General features: G+C 39.9%; 1 protein-coding gene and 1 non-coding gene across 5 annotated transcripts; one reads left to right on the top strand and one right to left on the bottom strand.

Moving 5' to 3' along the window:
* Positions 1 to 1,318: 1,318 nt before the first annotated feature.
* On the top strand, positions 1,319 to 14,209 carry LOC121078767 (putative short-chain dehydrogenase/reductase family 42E member 2). 4 transcript variants are annotated; one of them, XM_040575277.1, is made up of 12 exons: positions 1,319 to 1,408; positions 2,758 to 3,146; positions 3,694 to 3,789; positions 4,778 to 4,835; positions 5,516 to 5,634; positions 6,570 to 6,645; positions 8,241 to 8,323; positions 10,283 to 10,420; positions 11,044 to 11,109; positions 11,816 to 11,879; positions 12,563 to 12,636; positions 13,276 to 14,209. In XM_040575277.1, exons 2-12 carry the CDS (start codon positions 2,805 to 2,807, stop codon positions 13,522 to 13,524), a joined length of 1,365 nt encoding a protein of 454 aa, XP_040431211.1. In that variant the 5' UTR covers positions 1,319 to 1,408; positions 2,758 to 2,804; the 3' UTR covers positions 13,525 to 14,209. The 4 variants fall into 4 exon arrangements, with proteins under 4 accessions (XP_040431211.1, XP_040431213.1, XP_040431209.1 ...); XM_040575275.1 differs by lacking the exon at positions 1,319 to 1,408 and adding an exon at positions 1,859 to 2,072; XM_040575276.1 differs by lacking the exon at positions 1,319 to 1,408 and adding an exon at positions 1,859 to 1,990.
* Positions 14,210 to 14,859: 650 nt separating this feature from the next.
* TRNAL-UAG lies at positions 14,860 to 14,941 on the bottom strand. The gene has a single exon. It is a non-coding gene; the product is annotated as a tRNA-Leu (tRNA).
* Positions 14,942 to 15,308: the final 367 nt, after the last annotated feature.

Here is a 15,308-nt window from a genome sequence, read left to right on the forward strand (position 1 = left end):
AGCACATGTGAGCAAAGACTTGGTTTACTTTTTTGTCTGTTTGTTTGTAACAGTAGTTCTCTGTGCAATGAAAAAGTAAAGCCTGGGCTTTTCTGGGTTTGCATTTAAAGATTGTCCTGTCCGTACAAACTGAGCTCAAACTGTGCATCTTGTCTTAGCAGGGGCACTCATCAGCCCTCTCCCCTGTACCTGACTACTTATTGTCAGGAAACTTATAGAAACTCTGTATATATGAGACTTTAATCAAACTTGGCTAAGTGGATAAAACCAGTTATGTTCACGATTTATTGATACCGAGGTGCAGCTGACTGGCAGACAAGCAAGCACTCCACAAGGTGCTTCATCAACCTTTGTTCCTTAGAAATGCAGAATAAAACCTGCATGTATAAAGTTACTTCACAGCGTGAGCATTTTAACTATATGCAAACATATTTAATTTGCCTTTAAACTCATTATGAATCTTTCATATATTGCTTTTATTAGACTAATAGCTTAGGTTTGCATCCCAGACTACACCACCACTTTTCAGAAGAGAAGTCAGCCTGTTGACTGAAGCCCAGTGAGAAGTGCGTTCCATAGGATCTTTTTATAGGATCTTTTTTTTTTTTTGATCTTCCTCAGCAAGGAGTAACCCAGGAACTCAGTGGCTTTGTGGTTGCAAGTCCCCATGGAGTCCTGCCGCTCTGGTCTTGGAATGGCAAACCTCCTCTGATGTGTTATTTCAGGTAAGATGCTTTTTACATCTCTATTACAGCAGTACTGATTAATACTAACTGGCTACATTTATTTCCCATCATAAAAACTCCAGTATTTGAAGTTGTAAGACAATTTTTAGTTTCAGTTGGAATAGCCAGCTGTCACATTTCTGTCAGCCTTTACGGAGCCTGTCTAGGCTGGCTATTGTTAGAGTTACTTATGCCCTAACATAATTGCAAGTATGTCTTTAAATTATTAAAATTTAATATGAACACTCAGACATGGCAAGGCTATGATGGAAAAGGTTGACATGTTCAGAGTTGTTGGTTTGTTGTTGTTTTTAGTATGTTTTGGTTTGTTTTTGCCCGGAATGGGGAGATCTAAAATTCTGCAGCTCCTGACCCTTTTCACACCCTGCTAGGCACAAGGGACCCTGGAGCCAGAAACCTGCTGCCAGCTCAGGAGGGCAGAGACCTTAGTGCCTGTTTGCTTATGATTGTGTTTATTCTTGGGGATTTTCTGCTCTTTTGCAGGTGTTTCCAATGTGCTGCATCTCTCTGAGCCATGCCCCAGCAATGACTATCCAAATGGTAACCAAGAGATGCTGTTTTTCTCCTGAACTTGTTCAACAGGCATCTCAGTGTGGGCAGAGCCCCAGCTCCCAACAGTATGTTTTCCTGCAGCAGTCACAGCTGTATGAAGACACGTGGAGGTAAGAGCCACCGTGGGATGCTGCGGGGTCTCAGGGATGCTGTGGGGCCCCGGGGATGCTGCAGGGTTTGCGGGATGCTGCGGGATGCTGCGGGGTCTGCAGGATGCTGAGAGATGATCAATACCCCAGGGAGGTTGTGGGGTCCCAAAGGTGCTGCGAGATGAGCGTAAGCTGGGATGCCGTGGAAGGAGCAGGACCCCAGGGCAGTGGTGGGATCCCGGCAGTGCGGTGGGATGCAGTGATGCTGTGGGATGCCCGGACCCCCAGGGATGCTGCGGGAGCCCAGCGATGCTGCGGTACCCCAGGAGCCAGCGGGGGGCTGCGGAGGTGAGCACCACAGCCCACGGCACGGCTCCTCCGTGGCTCTGGAGGCCTCCCCGGGGAGCGACCCGCAGCCCCCGCCCCGCCGAGCCCCCAGCGCGGTGGGGCAGCGCCCAACGGCCCCAACGGGGCCCAACCGAGCGGCGCCCCCCGGGGCCGGACCGTGGCGGGGCCGCCGGCCCCTCCGGGTCGCCCAGGGGAGCAGGAGTTTCCGTGGCACAACCTTGCCGTCGCCGCCTGCCTGCCCTGGCGAATTTGCAAGTGAGATGCGGAGAATGCCGGCGGGAGCTCGGATGGCTTTTAATGTTTTATCGAGGCACAGCGCGGGGATGGGGTAACGCCGGTAATCAGGACCTGCAGCCTCTAAAATGCGGTGTCTGTCAGTGATGAACCCTTGGCCGTTGCTTTATGAATGGGAAAGAACACCCGTTTTTAAAAAATAAATGATTCGCTGCTACTTTTTGACTAATACACTCATCGACCAGTTTTTTTTTTTTCCTTTTCTGTCTCTTAGCAATTATTGTACTTCAGTTCTGCCGAAAAGCGAGGGATTTGATAGACTTGTTCTCTGATACACCTCCTAAAGACAGAAAATGAGTGCCAGGCATTCTTATTTCCATCTGAAATACTCAACTCCAACCACTGCCAGTAACAAAAACATAATATATTTTTAATTGACATTCAGCTGCTCCTTAGAATGGGGTTGAAAACATCACTTTTCCCAGATGTCTTTGTAATAAACCAGGGACAAGTAAAATAAGCATTAAAGATTTATTTTGCCCCAGGGGAAGTTTTGTTCTGCTGTTCCTCTTGGTCTTGTTTGCTTGTTTTTTAAGTATAGAAACTTAAATGCATTTTTTTTAGTGTTTTCCTGACATTCAAGATTTCAAATCCAGGTACAACTCTGCATCACGTGCGACCCCTAAAGGCCAGCTTTAAGCTACAACTCCAGAACAGGAAATGTAACTGGGAGGAGTCTGGAAATTTTGTAGCTAGTGTTTTGCTTTGTCTTTATCTCTTTTGAACAGGTTGCATTAAAGTAAGACACTGCTGCTGTTGAGTAGAGCTTTTTAACATGAAACTCCCTGGAATTGTCTACACCCAGGAGCACTATGGAGCAATTTTTAACATGGAGAAGAAATTGTTACATGTGTCTGGTAATAGAAGACATTATTTCACTGACAGAAAACTCATCCTGAGTGGGGGAGCAAAACCCTGGCACCAACCTCCTAACGCTAAAGTGAAAGGAAATGCTGGAGCACGGAATGAAAAAAATATGAGAGCAGTGGTGACAGGAGGCGGAGGCTATTTTGGATACAAGCTGGGATGTGCTCTTGCCAGCTCAGGAGCTTCTGTTGTTCTGTATGATATAAACAAGCCTATCTGGGAAATTCCCAATGGAGTAGCGTGTATCCAGGTATGATAAAACACATTTTCACAACAGTCAGTTAGTTCCACATGCCTTTTCCATAATGTCTTACTAGTTTTCACAGAATCCAAATAGCAAATTGCAAATCATTGCAAATTTCAAGAACTTTTTAAACTGAATATCCCACATGACTCTTTGTGAGCTGGATTTTAATATGCATCTGAAATAAGGAAAGCAATGAAATCTGTAATGTGTAGCAGAGTACCTGCTTCATCTTCTGTCTCTGAAGGTACTCCTCAGGACCAAGCCACTTTCCTCACCTGGGCCTTAGTTTATTCACCTGTAAAATGAATAGAACACTTCTGTAATTCATAGAGGTATTATGAGGCTTAATGAAGGCTTTTAAAGTTCTGTGAATTCTACAGAAGAAATGTATAATTATCAGCAAGTACTGAAATGGATCTAGTTTTCAGTCCCAGCATATAGTGTAGGTACAGTTATATATATGGATTCCTTCTGTGCGCACCTACTATATGACAAATGCTAACCTACAGTTTTGATTTCAATTCCAAGTATCTTTTCCTATGTATTACAGGCAGATGTCAGGGATTACGATGCCATATTTGCAGCCTGTGAAGGGGCTGACTGCGTGTTTCATGTAGCTTCATATGGAATGTCAGGAAGAGAGCAAGTGAGTCCAAATAGTTTTGTACCTTTCTGTGTGACTGCTCACTGAGGATGAGAGGCTTGATGCTGTAACACTGCATGTTAGACTTTTTCTCTTCAGATTATCCTGAGAACCTGAATCCACGCCCATGCTGTTTCAGTGAATTGCTCTGTGCAAACTGATATGCTAGCTACAAATTGTCTCCTTACAGTACTCTTTTCCTAGTTGTGAAATTATTTCCTTACTATTAGAGGCACTAACAGTAGCCAGGGATGGCGTTTGAGTTGGAAATGGCCATGAAAAGTGCTGAAATATTGCAAAGACAAAAGGATAGACAAGGGAGGCAGGTTCCCTCCAAAACCCCTTTCCCTAAACCTTTTAAATTGAACTCGCAAGTGTAAAGTCACTGAAGAATGAAACCTGAACTAAATTATACTTTATATATAACTTCTGGTTGTAACTATTTATTTATGTAACTCAATTGTAACAAGTGTTGTATTTCAAATCTTAATTTTTTACCATTAGTGAGTAAAAAAATACACAATGTCAGACTCTGAACCACAATTTTTTATGATTGAAGTTACAAATGCACACACCCCTTCTTACCTCATTTAATAAAATGAACTTCAGTAATTGCCTTAGCTGGATGGAATAGCTTATTAAAAGATGTTTGCAACTGGGAGTGTGTACTTGGAATTGCTTTGGATAGAGCCAACTGGTCAGTGAAGTGCTACTGAAACATGGATAATTAACATATTGTTACCAACTGAGTTCAGAAGCACCATGATTCTCTTTGCTTCAAGCAAGTTAGTCTGTAAAAATACAAGAAAAATACAAGTGTAGCTTAAAAATGATGATTTGATTTCTGGAAGTCTAAGACAGTAGTCTAATCATTTTTAAAAAAAAGCACTCATTACCTTTATCTGGGGACACTGTGGACACTTGCAACATTCACCTATTGAATTTAAAATGTGTTATTATTCAAAGATGCACAATTTCTTCATTTTCCTAGTTGCACAGAGAAGAGATTGAAAGTGTAAACATTCATGGAACAAGGTTCATCATTGATGGTATGTATCTAACCTTGCCATTGGGTGTTGGTATAACATATCAAAATATCATACCACTTAGAAAAAAAATAGTTGGCATACACTGTTTTTTACCAAATGCTTCACAGTTTTGGCAGAAAATGAGGAAACGGGGCAATTTTTTTTAATTTTTATTTTTTCATACCTGATTCTGCTATGGGGTATGACGTGAGAGCCAGCACTGTAGTTCAACTACTTCAGCTGCTCATGATGTTTAACCTGATGGCAGAATCTGTATGCATGTCAGACATTAACAACTTCCGCATGTACTTTATAGCATTAAACCTCACTGTTGTCCAATAGCTTGTGCACAGGTAGTAGGCAGCCCTTGAAATAGAATGTCTTCTAGCCACCTACCTGATAGGGCTGACAGCCCATCTCGATAGGCTGGCAGCAGCCATCCCAAAGGCACAGTGTTCGTTTACAGTATCCAAATTAGGATACAGCAGATTATAAAGCACTTGGTTCTGAACTGGTATTTTCTATTTAATTGATATCTTCCATATGCTTTGCATTTTAAATAACCCAATCATGAAATGGAAGGATTTGCTCTTCTAAGATTTGGCAGTTTCTCAGAAAAGGTGTATTGCCAGTACATACAGGTTTATTTTCCATATTGTTGAAGTTTCCACTAAACTAATTTACTTTATTTATTGCCGCAGCCTGCAAACAAAGGAACATCACCAGACTGATATACACCAGTACAGTAAATGTGGTGTTTGGAGGGCTTTCTATTGAAGATGGTGATGAGGAAACTGTGCCATATTTTCCCATAGAAAAGGTATTTTGGTTGTATTATTTTCTCAAGTTTCCTTTTTGTTTACTTTCTTTCTGAAAAAGCCTGGAATTTTCATGGCCGTGTTTTGCCTGATGCCAGAATCCAATGCCAAGAAAGAAAAAAGAAAAAGCAAAGGTCTTTACACTCTTTGTAGATGCTCTTCACAACCTTAACACATCACAGTTTTATATATATTGCAGTATGTTTTTTTTTTTTCTATCAAACTCTTGATTTTGGAAAATAACTCATACAGTGTCCTATTCACATTAGTGAAATTCCACCTGGACATAGAGATTGTGTTATATCACTTGGTGCCTTTTTGGTCATTTATTATTTATGTGATTTGTCTGTTTCTCCCTTACTGAAGATAATTTATATTCAACGTAGTACTGATATAGAAAAGCAGCCTGTTTTCATATGGTTTTATTGCATTTAATTAAAAAGTGGTACTTCTGGTTGCTTTGTGTATATGGTTGATTTTTGTGTCCCTCCTCTCTCCATCTGCTACTTTACAGTCTTTTGAGAAGTAGAGGTGGGTAAAGAAAATACTGAAAAATATTTTGAATAATATGTTGAATAATATTTTCTCTGGGACAGTGCCAGAAGAAAGTGAACTGGAGAATTCAGACTAATCATGATGTCTTCAAAAAAGAAATCCAGATTACAAAGTAGTGATCAATTACCTTCTTGGCAGCAGTCAAAGCATACATATATTTATTACTTCTCAAATGGACTGAAATTAATTAACTGGATTTGCATAAACAAAACTGCTTGCTTGCCCTGGCAATACGCTTATATTTTATCCTACACCAATACCTCAAAAATTCTGTATTTTTGGGGTGTTTCTTGCCATCTGCTAAGTAAAAATGAGTGGACAAGCAATGCCTCTCTCTGTCATTTTAAGAATACATACAAACATATTTGCTTTTTCTCTGTAGCATGTTGATCATTATTCCAGAACCAAATCAATTGCAGAACAAATGGTACTAGCAGCTAATGGAACTCCACTAGCAGGTACTTTTGTGTTAGCGTAAATTCATAGTGGAATTTACACCTCTTCTTCTTGTGCTTTTCTAAAATCCTGTATCCGGTATCAGTCCTTCAGTGAACAAGATTGTCCAGCAATTATGAAATCAAGTTACCTGCCCCTCTCCCAAACTGAAAGATTTTCTCTTAAAAATAATTTTTAATTGTAGTCCCCACAGTGTCAACTTCAGGTTTTGACATAGCAGCAATAAATTCAGTATCTTAATCGAAAAGACTAAGATAGGTATAAATTAAAAAATAACAAGTGTTTAATGTCACAGTATTATCCAACTTAAGTAAAACATGAACGCTGATTGAATTGTTCCCTTCCTTCCTTATAGTTATATATTAAAATCTGAATAAGGCACCTGATACTACAGCCTGGAATTATTTATTAGTACTTTCCAAAGTTTTCCATGTTGAGGAAGCCTTGAATACTTAAACTCACCTGTGAGATACTGTAACTGTCAGTGCAAAACAAATTAATGTAAAGTGCAACATGATTCCATGTGACCAAGTGATACTAAGCTAAATTTAGCTGTAGACAACTTACAGAAAAGACTTTCTTCACTTGATACTCACAGAGAGCTATAAAGAGATGTTAAGTCATTGATGAGCATTTCACATCAATGAAATTATTTTGTTCAAAAAATAAAGTTCTTTTTCCTTATTTCCTCTTTTCCCAGCAGCTCAACACATCAAAGCCACTCTTAATTTTAGAAGGAATATACAGTTCTGCATTTCTCAATGAAATTAGAAGCTTACACTAGTTTACCTGTGCAAAGGATTAAAATAATTCAGTGAGTTTTTAATCACTCACTGTTCCAAACATCCTGTTTTGGTCCAGTGCCATCAACAGGATTGAGTATTTTGCTTGTTTTCAAGTAGTATTGAGAACAGTTATTAGCAGATGATGAACCAGTCAACAGATACACTTCGGAAGTGACTGGATTTTCATGATGGTCCTTACTTTCTCTTACTGAAGTTATTAAGTTCTAGTTCTAGTGGAAGCAGGATGTGCCTACTGTTGAGAGCCTTTCAGCTCCATCTTGCACAGCTAGTGAGACACTGTTTCCCTTCAATAATTTTGTATGGGATTGGTTTCATTTCACTTTCTTACCAATGACTTGCTCACTTCAGCAAACTCATCACCACAGTTGGCACACTCATTGACTGCTTTGGCACAGAGACAAAGGACTGGTTAGTAAAAGGTTTGGAAATATCTAGTAATTTTTAGGAATTTGACTATGCCAGTGCTTTGAGTATTCATAGAATGGTTTGGGTTGGAAGGGATCTTTGAAGTTCATCTACTCCAACCCCCTGGCATGGAGTCTAGCTGGCAGGATTTTTCTGAATCCCATCTTGATATTTTGCATGTTCTGATTCTGCCAAGTTAGTATTCAACTACTAATTCAACACCTTTTGGTATGTAGTAATTTTTAAGCTGGTGAGGTTAATTTATTTCAGAGTTCTGAGTTAGTTTATTTCAGAGTTCAAGTTCTGCTACGGCATTCTTTAGTTCATGCAATTGATATTGTAATCATTTGAAAGTCACTTAAGGATGGTTTTATCAATTCTTCTAGGAGGTGGAACACTCTATACATGTGTTCTTCGCCCACCAGGCATCTATGGACCAGAAGAGCAGAGACACCTGCCAAGGCTAGCAGTATGTATTTTAATTTTTAATCAGCAGAAATTTCTATAATATAGACCAACATCACTTATATGTATTACAAATTGACTGACCTGCTTATCTGGCAGCAATTTAACAGTTTGATTGTCCGTTGAAGATAACTTTTTTATCAGACACTCTCTTACATCTGTAAAGAATGCATAGTACATTTAAAAACATATTTTTAATGTAAGTACATGTAAGTCCAGCTTTACAATGTAATGCTTACTATAATTATAAAATTCAGACCAATCTATGATATTTCAAATGTGTATTTGCATGCAACTTATACCAAGTGGTTTAAAATATTTACGAAAAGAGATACAACAAATATCTTTTTTTTCCAGTCTCAGTTATTAACAGCTTTCACTGTCCAAAGAAACAAGGTGTCAGAAGCACCCTCTAGTACAATATGTTATTAAAGGGCAAACAGCTGAGGAGCTCATGTTTTGCTGTTTTTCACATTGTAGGAATAGTACAGTGTTTAGAATATGATCTCTGTAGAGTTATACGAGTCAGTTATTTTAAAAGGATCAGCAAAATACAAAGTTATGCACAGCTTTGAGAATAGTTCAAGCTTACCACATAAAAAATATTTTTCTTTTGTGGCTGAGGTGGGGAATTATGTTAAAATCGACTGAAATATACTTTATCATCTCCTAAATAAAGTCATGTTTTAAAATGTCACGTGCCATTTAAGGTAAACCTGAGATGCTTTCTTTAGCCCCCCCAAAGAAATACTGTCTTTTGTTAATTCACATTTAAAATTCTAAGCTTATTTATTGTGAGCCCAATGTAAGGTATTGTATTTAACTATCGTATTTTGTAGCTTTTACAACATACATTAAATAAAAAATGTGACACCTAGTATTACCTTCCATTTTTTTCCCAGACAAAACTATTTGTTAGATTTGATCCAATTTTGTGAATACTTTTGAGCCATTCAGAACTGCATTTACCTTTCCATAAAATATTTTACTTATCCTTAGAACAGACCTTTATTTTTTGTAAATTCAGAATGTATTGTATTCAAAAGATAGGATTCAGGCAAGATGATAGATAAGTAAGTCTGGAAAAAGATGTTGTGTTTCTCCATGGACTGAATATAGGCAATACAAAATTTGCAGTGCTGCTCTTGTATCTAATTCAGCCCTGCTATGGAAGCATTATCTACTTGGGATAGACATGAATTTATTTCTGGACACCTGAGACCGTGTAATTGCTTTTTGGAGGAAAGGCACACACTAGTCCATTCTGGCAGAAGGTTTTTATCTACCTACCCAGAATATTTTTCTGTTATCCAATGGGGCATATCACACTACTGAGGGATTTTTGGAACAAAATCAATTCTACACATATAAGTGATTTTTTATGAAATCATTTATGTACTTCTCAGCTAAAAGAAACAGAATTATAGGAAAGTCAGGACTAAAAGAGGACCCCGAGAGGTTACCTAGTCCTTCTCCCACATGCAAAACCAACTATACCTTGATGACTTCTGACAAATGTTTGTCTAATCTGTTCTTACACATTCATTGATGGAGAATCTGATCCCCTGTAGGCAATCTAGATTAGTTCTTAGCTATCAGAAGCATTTCCCTTCTAGACAACCTAAATATCTCTTAGAGCAATTTGCTTCCATTGCTTCTTAAACTATCTACTTTAGATTCACAGAACCAGTTATATTATATTGTTTTAAGTAATTTTGTACATTTCTGAAGACTTAGCATATCCTCCTCAGTAAGGTGATTTATTAAGTCACCTCAGTTCTTTCAGTCCTTCCTCATAAACAATATTTTTAGAGCTGTCTGCACTTCTTTTGATTCCTTTTCATTGACTCATGTATTTTTTTAAAGTAGAGACAAACAGTATGTTTACCTCGACAAGAAAGTGCACTTTACCTCATTTTAAAACTCATCTTTCTTTGGTTTCATGTTTGTTTTATGTCTATAGAAGAACATTGAGAGAGGGCTACTTAGCTTCAAGTTTGGGGATCCTTCTGCTAAAATGAACTGGGTGCATGCAGAGAATCTCGTACAAGCTCAAATTCTAGCTGCTGAAGCTCTCACCCCTGAGAAGAACTACATAGCTGTAAGTAAACAATAAAAACACAAGTTTCCATTTGACAGAAGATCCTGACATTGTATCCTGTACTACAGTGACAATTCAAATAGCAATTCATACTTGTGGTGGTGTCCTTTAGCTTGTGCTGTCTGTATTTTTATTGACAAACGTGCCACGAATAATTTGGGCTGTGGCAGCACTGGCTGTACAGTTTGTTATAAGTTGGAATATTCAGTTCTTCAAGAATATCTCCATCTTTGCATTTTCATAATATTTGCCATTTCTGGAAGATGAGCAAAGAATATTTGATGTTGGAAAAGAAATTGGATGTTCAGGCAAATTTACCCCTGTTCCCCCACATATAGGTCCAGGCTTAATATTCTGAGCTAAAATAATCAATTCTTCCTATACCGTACATAAATAAAAGCTGTCAGCACATTTCATTTATGTACATTGATTTTAGAAGTAGTTGCAGCCATTTTCCTCCTTGTAAACACATTTTTTATCTGACCTAGAAGCACTACCCTTAAAAGCACATTAGACAGATTAGAAAAGATTCTGTATAATTTTTAAGCTATTTATAAGGAGTGAATTCAACACATATGAAGTATTATTTTTACTAACTTGTCTCTTCTTTACCTCTTTAACAGAGTGGTCAGGTGTATTTCATTAATGATGGTGAAAAATTCAACCTTTTTGAATGGTTAACTCCACTCGTACGTACAATATATGATTTATCTCCAACTATATTAACTTATCTGACTATATAAAATTCCGGCTTTTGTGTGAATATGATGTATTTGGTATGTTTGCTTTCCGTGTCAGAGTTCTGCTCTGAATGTGTGTTTAGTTCCTGCTTGAAGTTCACTTTGATTAATGCTGTAACAAAGCCTACCTAAAATATTACATAAAAGCAACTGTCTTTACTGAGATGAAAGGACCGTCTAAGCCAGCATCCTCATTAGAACAGCCATTATCCTCATTTCTTGGGCATTCAGACGTTAACAGTGGCTGTTTTAACATGGACAAAAAACAAACAAACAAACAAAACAAAACAACTAATTATTAATCTGTAAGATAAAATATTTTCAAAAGATCATTTTGCTGTTAATGATGGGCTCAAAACCATAAATATGTCTCAAGGTTAAATAAGGTGTCAGCATACTATGACATTTAGGTCAATTATTATAATCCCTTTTTTATATTTTTTTAAGACTGCCACTTGAAAATTACATAGTGTCTGCAAGTGACGTTTAACTAGAATACGCTAGAAAATGAAAACAAATACTAATAGCAATTATTAACTTTTCTGTTTTATTAGTAAATACTTCCATAAACATCTTCTGGACTGAAACTTTAAAACTTGTTTGAGGTTTCTGTTTTTATTTTTTTTCACTTTTTTTTTTTTTAAATCTCTTTCAGTTTGAACGTTTAGGTTGCAGTAAACCATGGATACGTATTCCTACTTCCTTGGTTTATACATCAGGTAAAAATACTTTACCAACATTTCTCTGTCCTGCCCAGAGTACCCCTGCTCCAAATTACGTGTTGTTTTTTTTTCTTAATGTGACTACAATTTTAATTTTCATGTATAAAATATGCTGCGACCTCATCTAGTGTGCATCAGTGAAGTTCAGCTCTATGCAGTGTGTTAAAACGAGAATGATCTGTTATTCAAGTACCGTTAAAATAATGGGGGGGTTGTTTTGTAAGACTTACTAAATGTATAACTTTTTGGAGTAAATGGTGTAAATGTAAAAAGTTGCATGTAATAATCAATGACTTCATGAAATATGTTAAAGAGTATCTGCTCTGCCTGCAGGGGTTAATTTATTGTACTCCTGTACCCCATGCTCCCCCAAAATCAAAACGTACATGGAAGAAAAAAAGAATCCAATCCAGAATAGTTCGTTTTTCTCACATTTTTATGAAGTCTCAAGATCTTTGTACTAGCCCTGTCACCAACCCTCCAAACCCTTTTTACACAATCACCCTAAGTCAGGCTGATTAAAGATCCAACTCCTTGTAAGCAAGTAGTCCTGTTCATGTTAGTAATGGTGCCCTGAGCTGTTAGACATGTGATTTCCTTTAGTTGTTGAGATAGACCAAAATCATAATGGCACAGCAACTTATTATTCTTGCCTCAAGTAGAAATCTTTTGTTATGCAGCCATGATAATGGAGTATCTTCATCTGATGCTGAAACCATTTGTTGAACTGTCCCCCCTGCTGACCAGAAATGAGGTAAAGTTGTTGTTTGTGAGCTCCCCTTATTCCCACAGGATGCATACACACCATGTGAATACTGAGGCACAAATTGAGATTAAATCAGCAGGAAGTAAAATCCACCCAGTACATCTTCTGCTTCCAGATTCCAGGGCAAATATATGCATCAGGTACATTTTAGGCAATTATTTTATACTCATCACCATATTTTTTGAGAAGATAAGAGCATAGGCTTGCAATTTAGGAGAGGCTGCTTCATCGGTTCCTTCCTTCCAAGGCCCAATATCCTGTATGGCTTTGGCTGGTCAGTCGGGACCTGATTTTTGAAGATCTTTAGGCTCCTAAGAGACGGTTTTTACCTGCATCCTTAGGTAGATAACCAAGTGTGCAGAACGCTTTTTGTGGATGTTTTCAAGAGTAGAATATTGTGCTTTGCAGCCTTCCCTGCCTCTTAGGGCTTTCAAAACTTCTCTTGAGTGAACAATTGTAAAGACAATGTGACATTTCAATAGGATTTTGATATATATATATATATATATATATATGTATTTTTTTAATTTTACATTTCCTCTAACTGGGTCTTTGTTACCATTTACAGACTTTGTTTGAATTTCCTGTGTATTCATACCTTTGTATGTTGACTCTTTTGCCCTACAGGTGCAGAATATTTCCATAACTCATACATTTCGAATAGACAAGGCACGGAATCAGCTAGGGTACAGCCCAGAGAAGTTTGTGTTTGCTGATTCTGTGGACCATTACATTAAAACAAGACCAGAAGCCCAGAACGATCACATCTTCCTCAAAGTTTTGCTTTTGTTAATTGTTAGTTTAAGTTTGATCTTTCTTTCTTTAAGATTTGATGACCTTTCAGTTTTGCATTTTTTTAAGGAAACAAAACACTGACATGCATAAACTGCACGTACTCAGTCACAGTACTGCTACCCATGGATCATCTTGATCTCCACAATACTTAATGCCCCCAATGCAATAAGCAGGCAGTTATTTTAGATCCTACAAAAATAATAATTGTAGCCTATAAGTAGCTGTACTTAAGAAATTAAAATACTGTAAACAATTATGGCCAAAGATCAACACTGAAACACACTGGAGTCAAGACTGTTGAACCTATGTATTTCACACCAACAATCTTTTCAAATTGAATGCCGAAGTGCATGAGGACCTGCAAAAGGAACAGAAACTTCAACCAATCTTCAGTGCTTCACCAATGAAGAAAAAGGGCTAAAATAAGGAGGAAGGTTGACTACAGCTGCTGCCACGCTCATTACCTTGGGGAACTGAGGAACACACAAAGGGACCAACAATGAGAATGTATCACTGTAAATAACACAAGCCAGCTGAACAGGGGAAGTTCACACTGTGTGAATTTATTTTGTGAATTAGCTGTATCACTGTACATGAAGGAAAATAAAAGTGCACTTGAAACTGCTGAACTTGGTGCTGTGCCTCTCTGAACGCTGCTGCAGACCTTGCCGTCCTACTGTGGGGTGCAGTGACCAGCAGCAGGACCTGCTGGCAGGGCAGAGGGCTGTCAGATACTTGCAGGTATGGGTTTTCACGAGTCAAAACTGTGCATATTTTAGTTTAAAGTTATTAATTATTCTACGTTAGATAAGTTAATTTATGTTGCTGTAGAGGAATCTGCCACTAAGGGTTGGACTAATCTTTGTACTGCTTCCTTTACCTCCTTTACTGCGATAGCTATACAACAAAGTTTAGTCACTTAGCAGCTAAACTTTAGGCACAACTAAGGTTTTGCACTTAATCCGTAATGCACAGCAGTTGTACTGAGCAAATCCCTGTAGCTGCGAAAACGAACAACGTGCGTTTCGAATAACCACGCAGCTGAAGCCTTCACCACAGGAGGGCTGGGGAGGGCTCTGCTGCCACCTGCCTCTCCTGCTGCCCGGTTTGTCCCAGGAATCGCCTTCTCTGCACCTTCCCACCTGTAGCGCTGGGGGAAAAGAGGCAAAAGCAGGGGCAGGAGAGTTAACGAGACCTGAGGAGCCCAGCCTGTGGGGTACTGCCAGGCGCGAGGCAGCAGCAGGCACCACATCGCCATTTCTCACCGTCTTTGGGGTCCCGGGGCCGCACGGCGGGCGGTCGCTGCCCGCGCCCGCAGCGCAGCTTTCCGCCCCCTGACTCCAGGGGCTTCCCGGCCGCCCCCGGCGCCGCCTGGCCGCGAAAAGGAGCCACCGCCGCGGCGGGGCCAAAACTTCTTGGCAGCGGTGGGATTCGAACCCACGCCATCGAAATGACTGGAGCCTAAATCCAGCGCCTTAGACCACTCGGCCACGCTACCGCCTGCGTTCTCGTTTCCCCGCCAGGCCTCTTTCAGCGTGGCGGCGCCGCCATTTTTTCCCCCCTCTACAGCTCCTCACACCGCTCGCCTCTGTCCCGAGCTACCGCGGCGCTCCCCCGGAGCCCTCGGCCGGTGCCCACTCCCCTCTCCACCCTTCCCCTCCCCGGGGACCTGCACGGGTACCGCCCCCAGGCTCTCCGGCGCTGCCATGGCCGGCTCGGGGCTGCGGGGGGCGCCGCCGCCCGCCCCCCGTCCCCGCTCCAGGCCCGGCGGCAGGAGGGGGCGGCCCGGCCCGGCCCGCACCCGGCAGGTGGCGCCGCTTCCCCGCCGGCACCCGGCGTCTGCAGACGTGGCCCCGGAGCTGCCC

This window comes from Cygnus olor, chromosome 15 (assembly GCF_009769625.2).
Source record: "Cygnus olor isolate bCygOlo1 chromosome 15, bCygOlo1.pri.v2, whole genome shotgun sequence".
NCBI classification, from domain to species: domain Eukaryota; kingdom Metazoa; phylum Chordata; class Aves; order Anseriformes; family Anatidae; genus Cygnus; species Cygnus olor.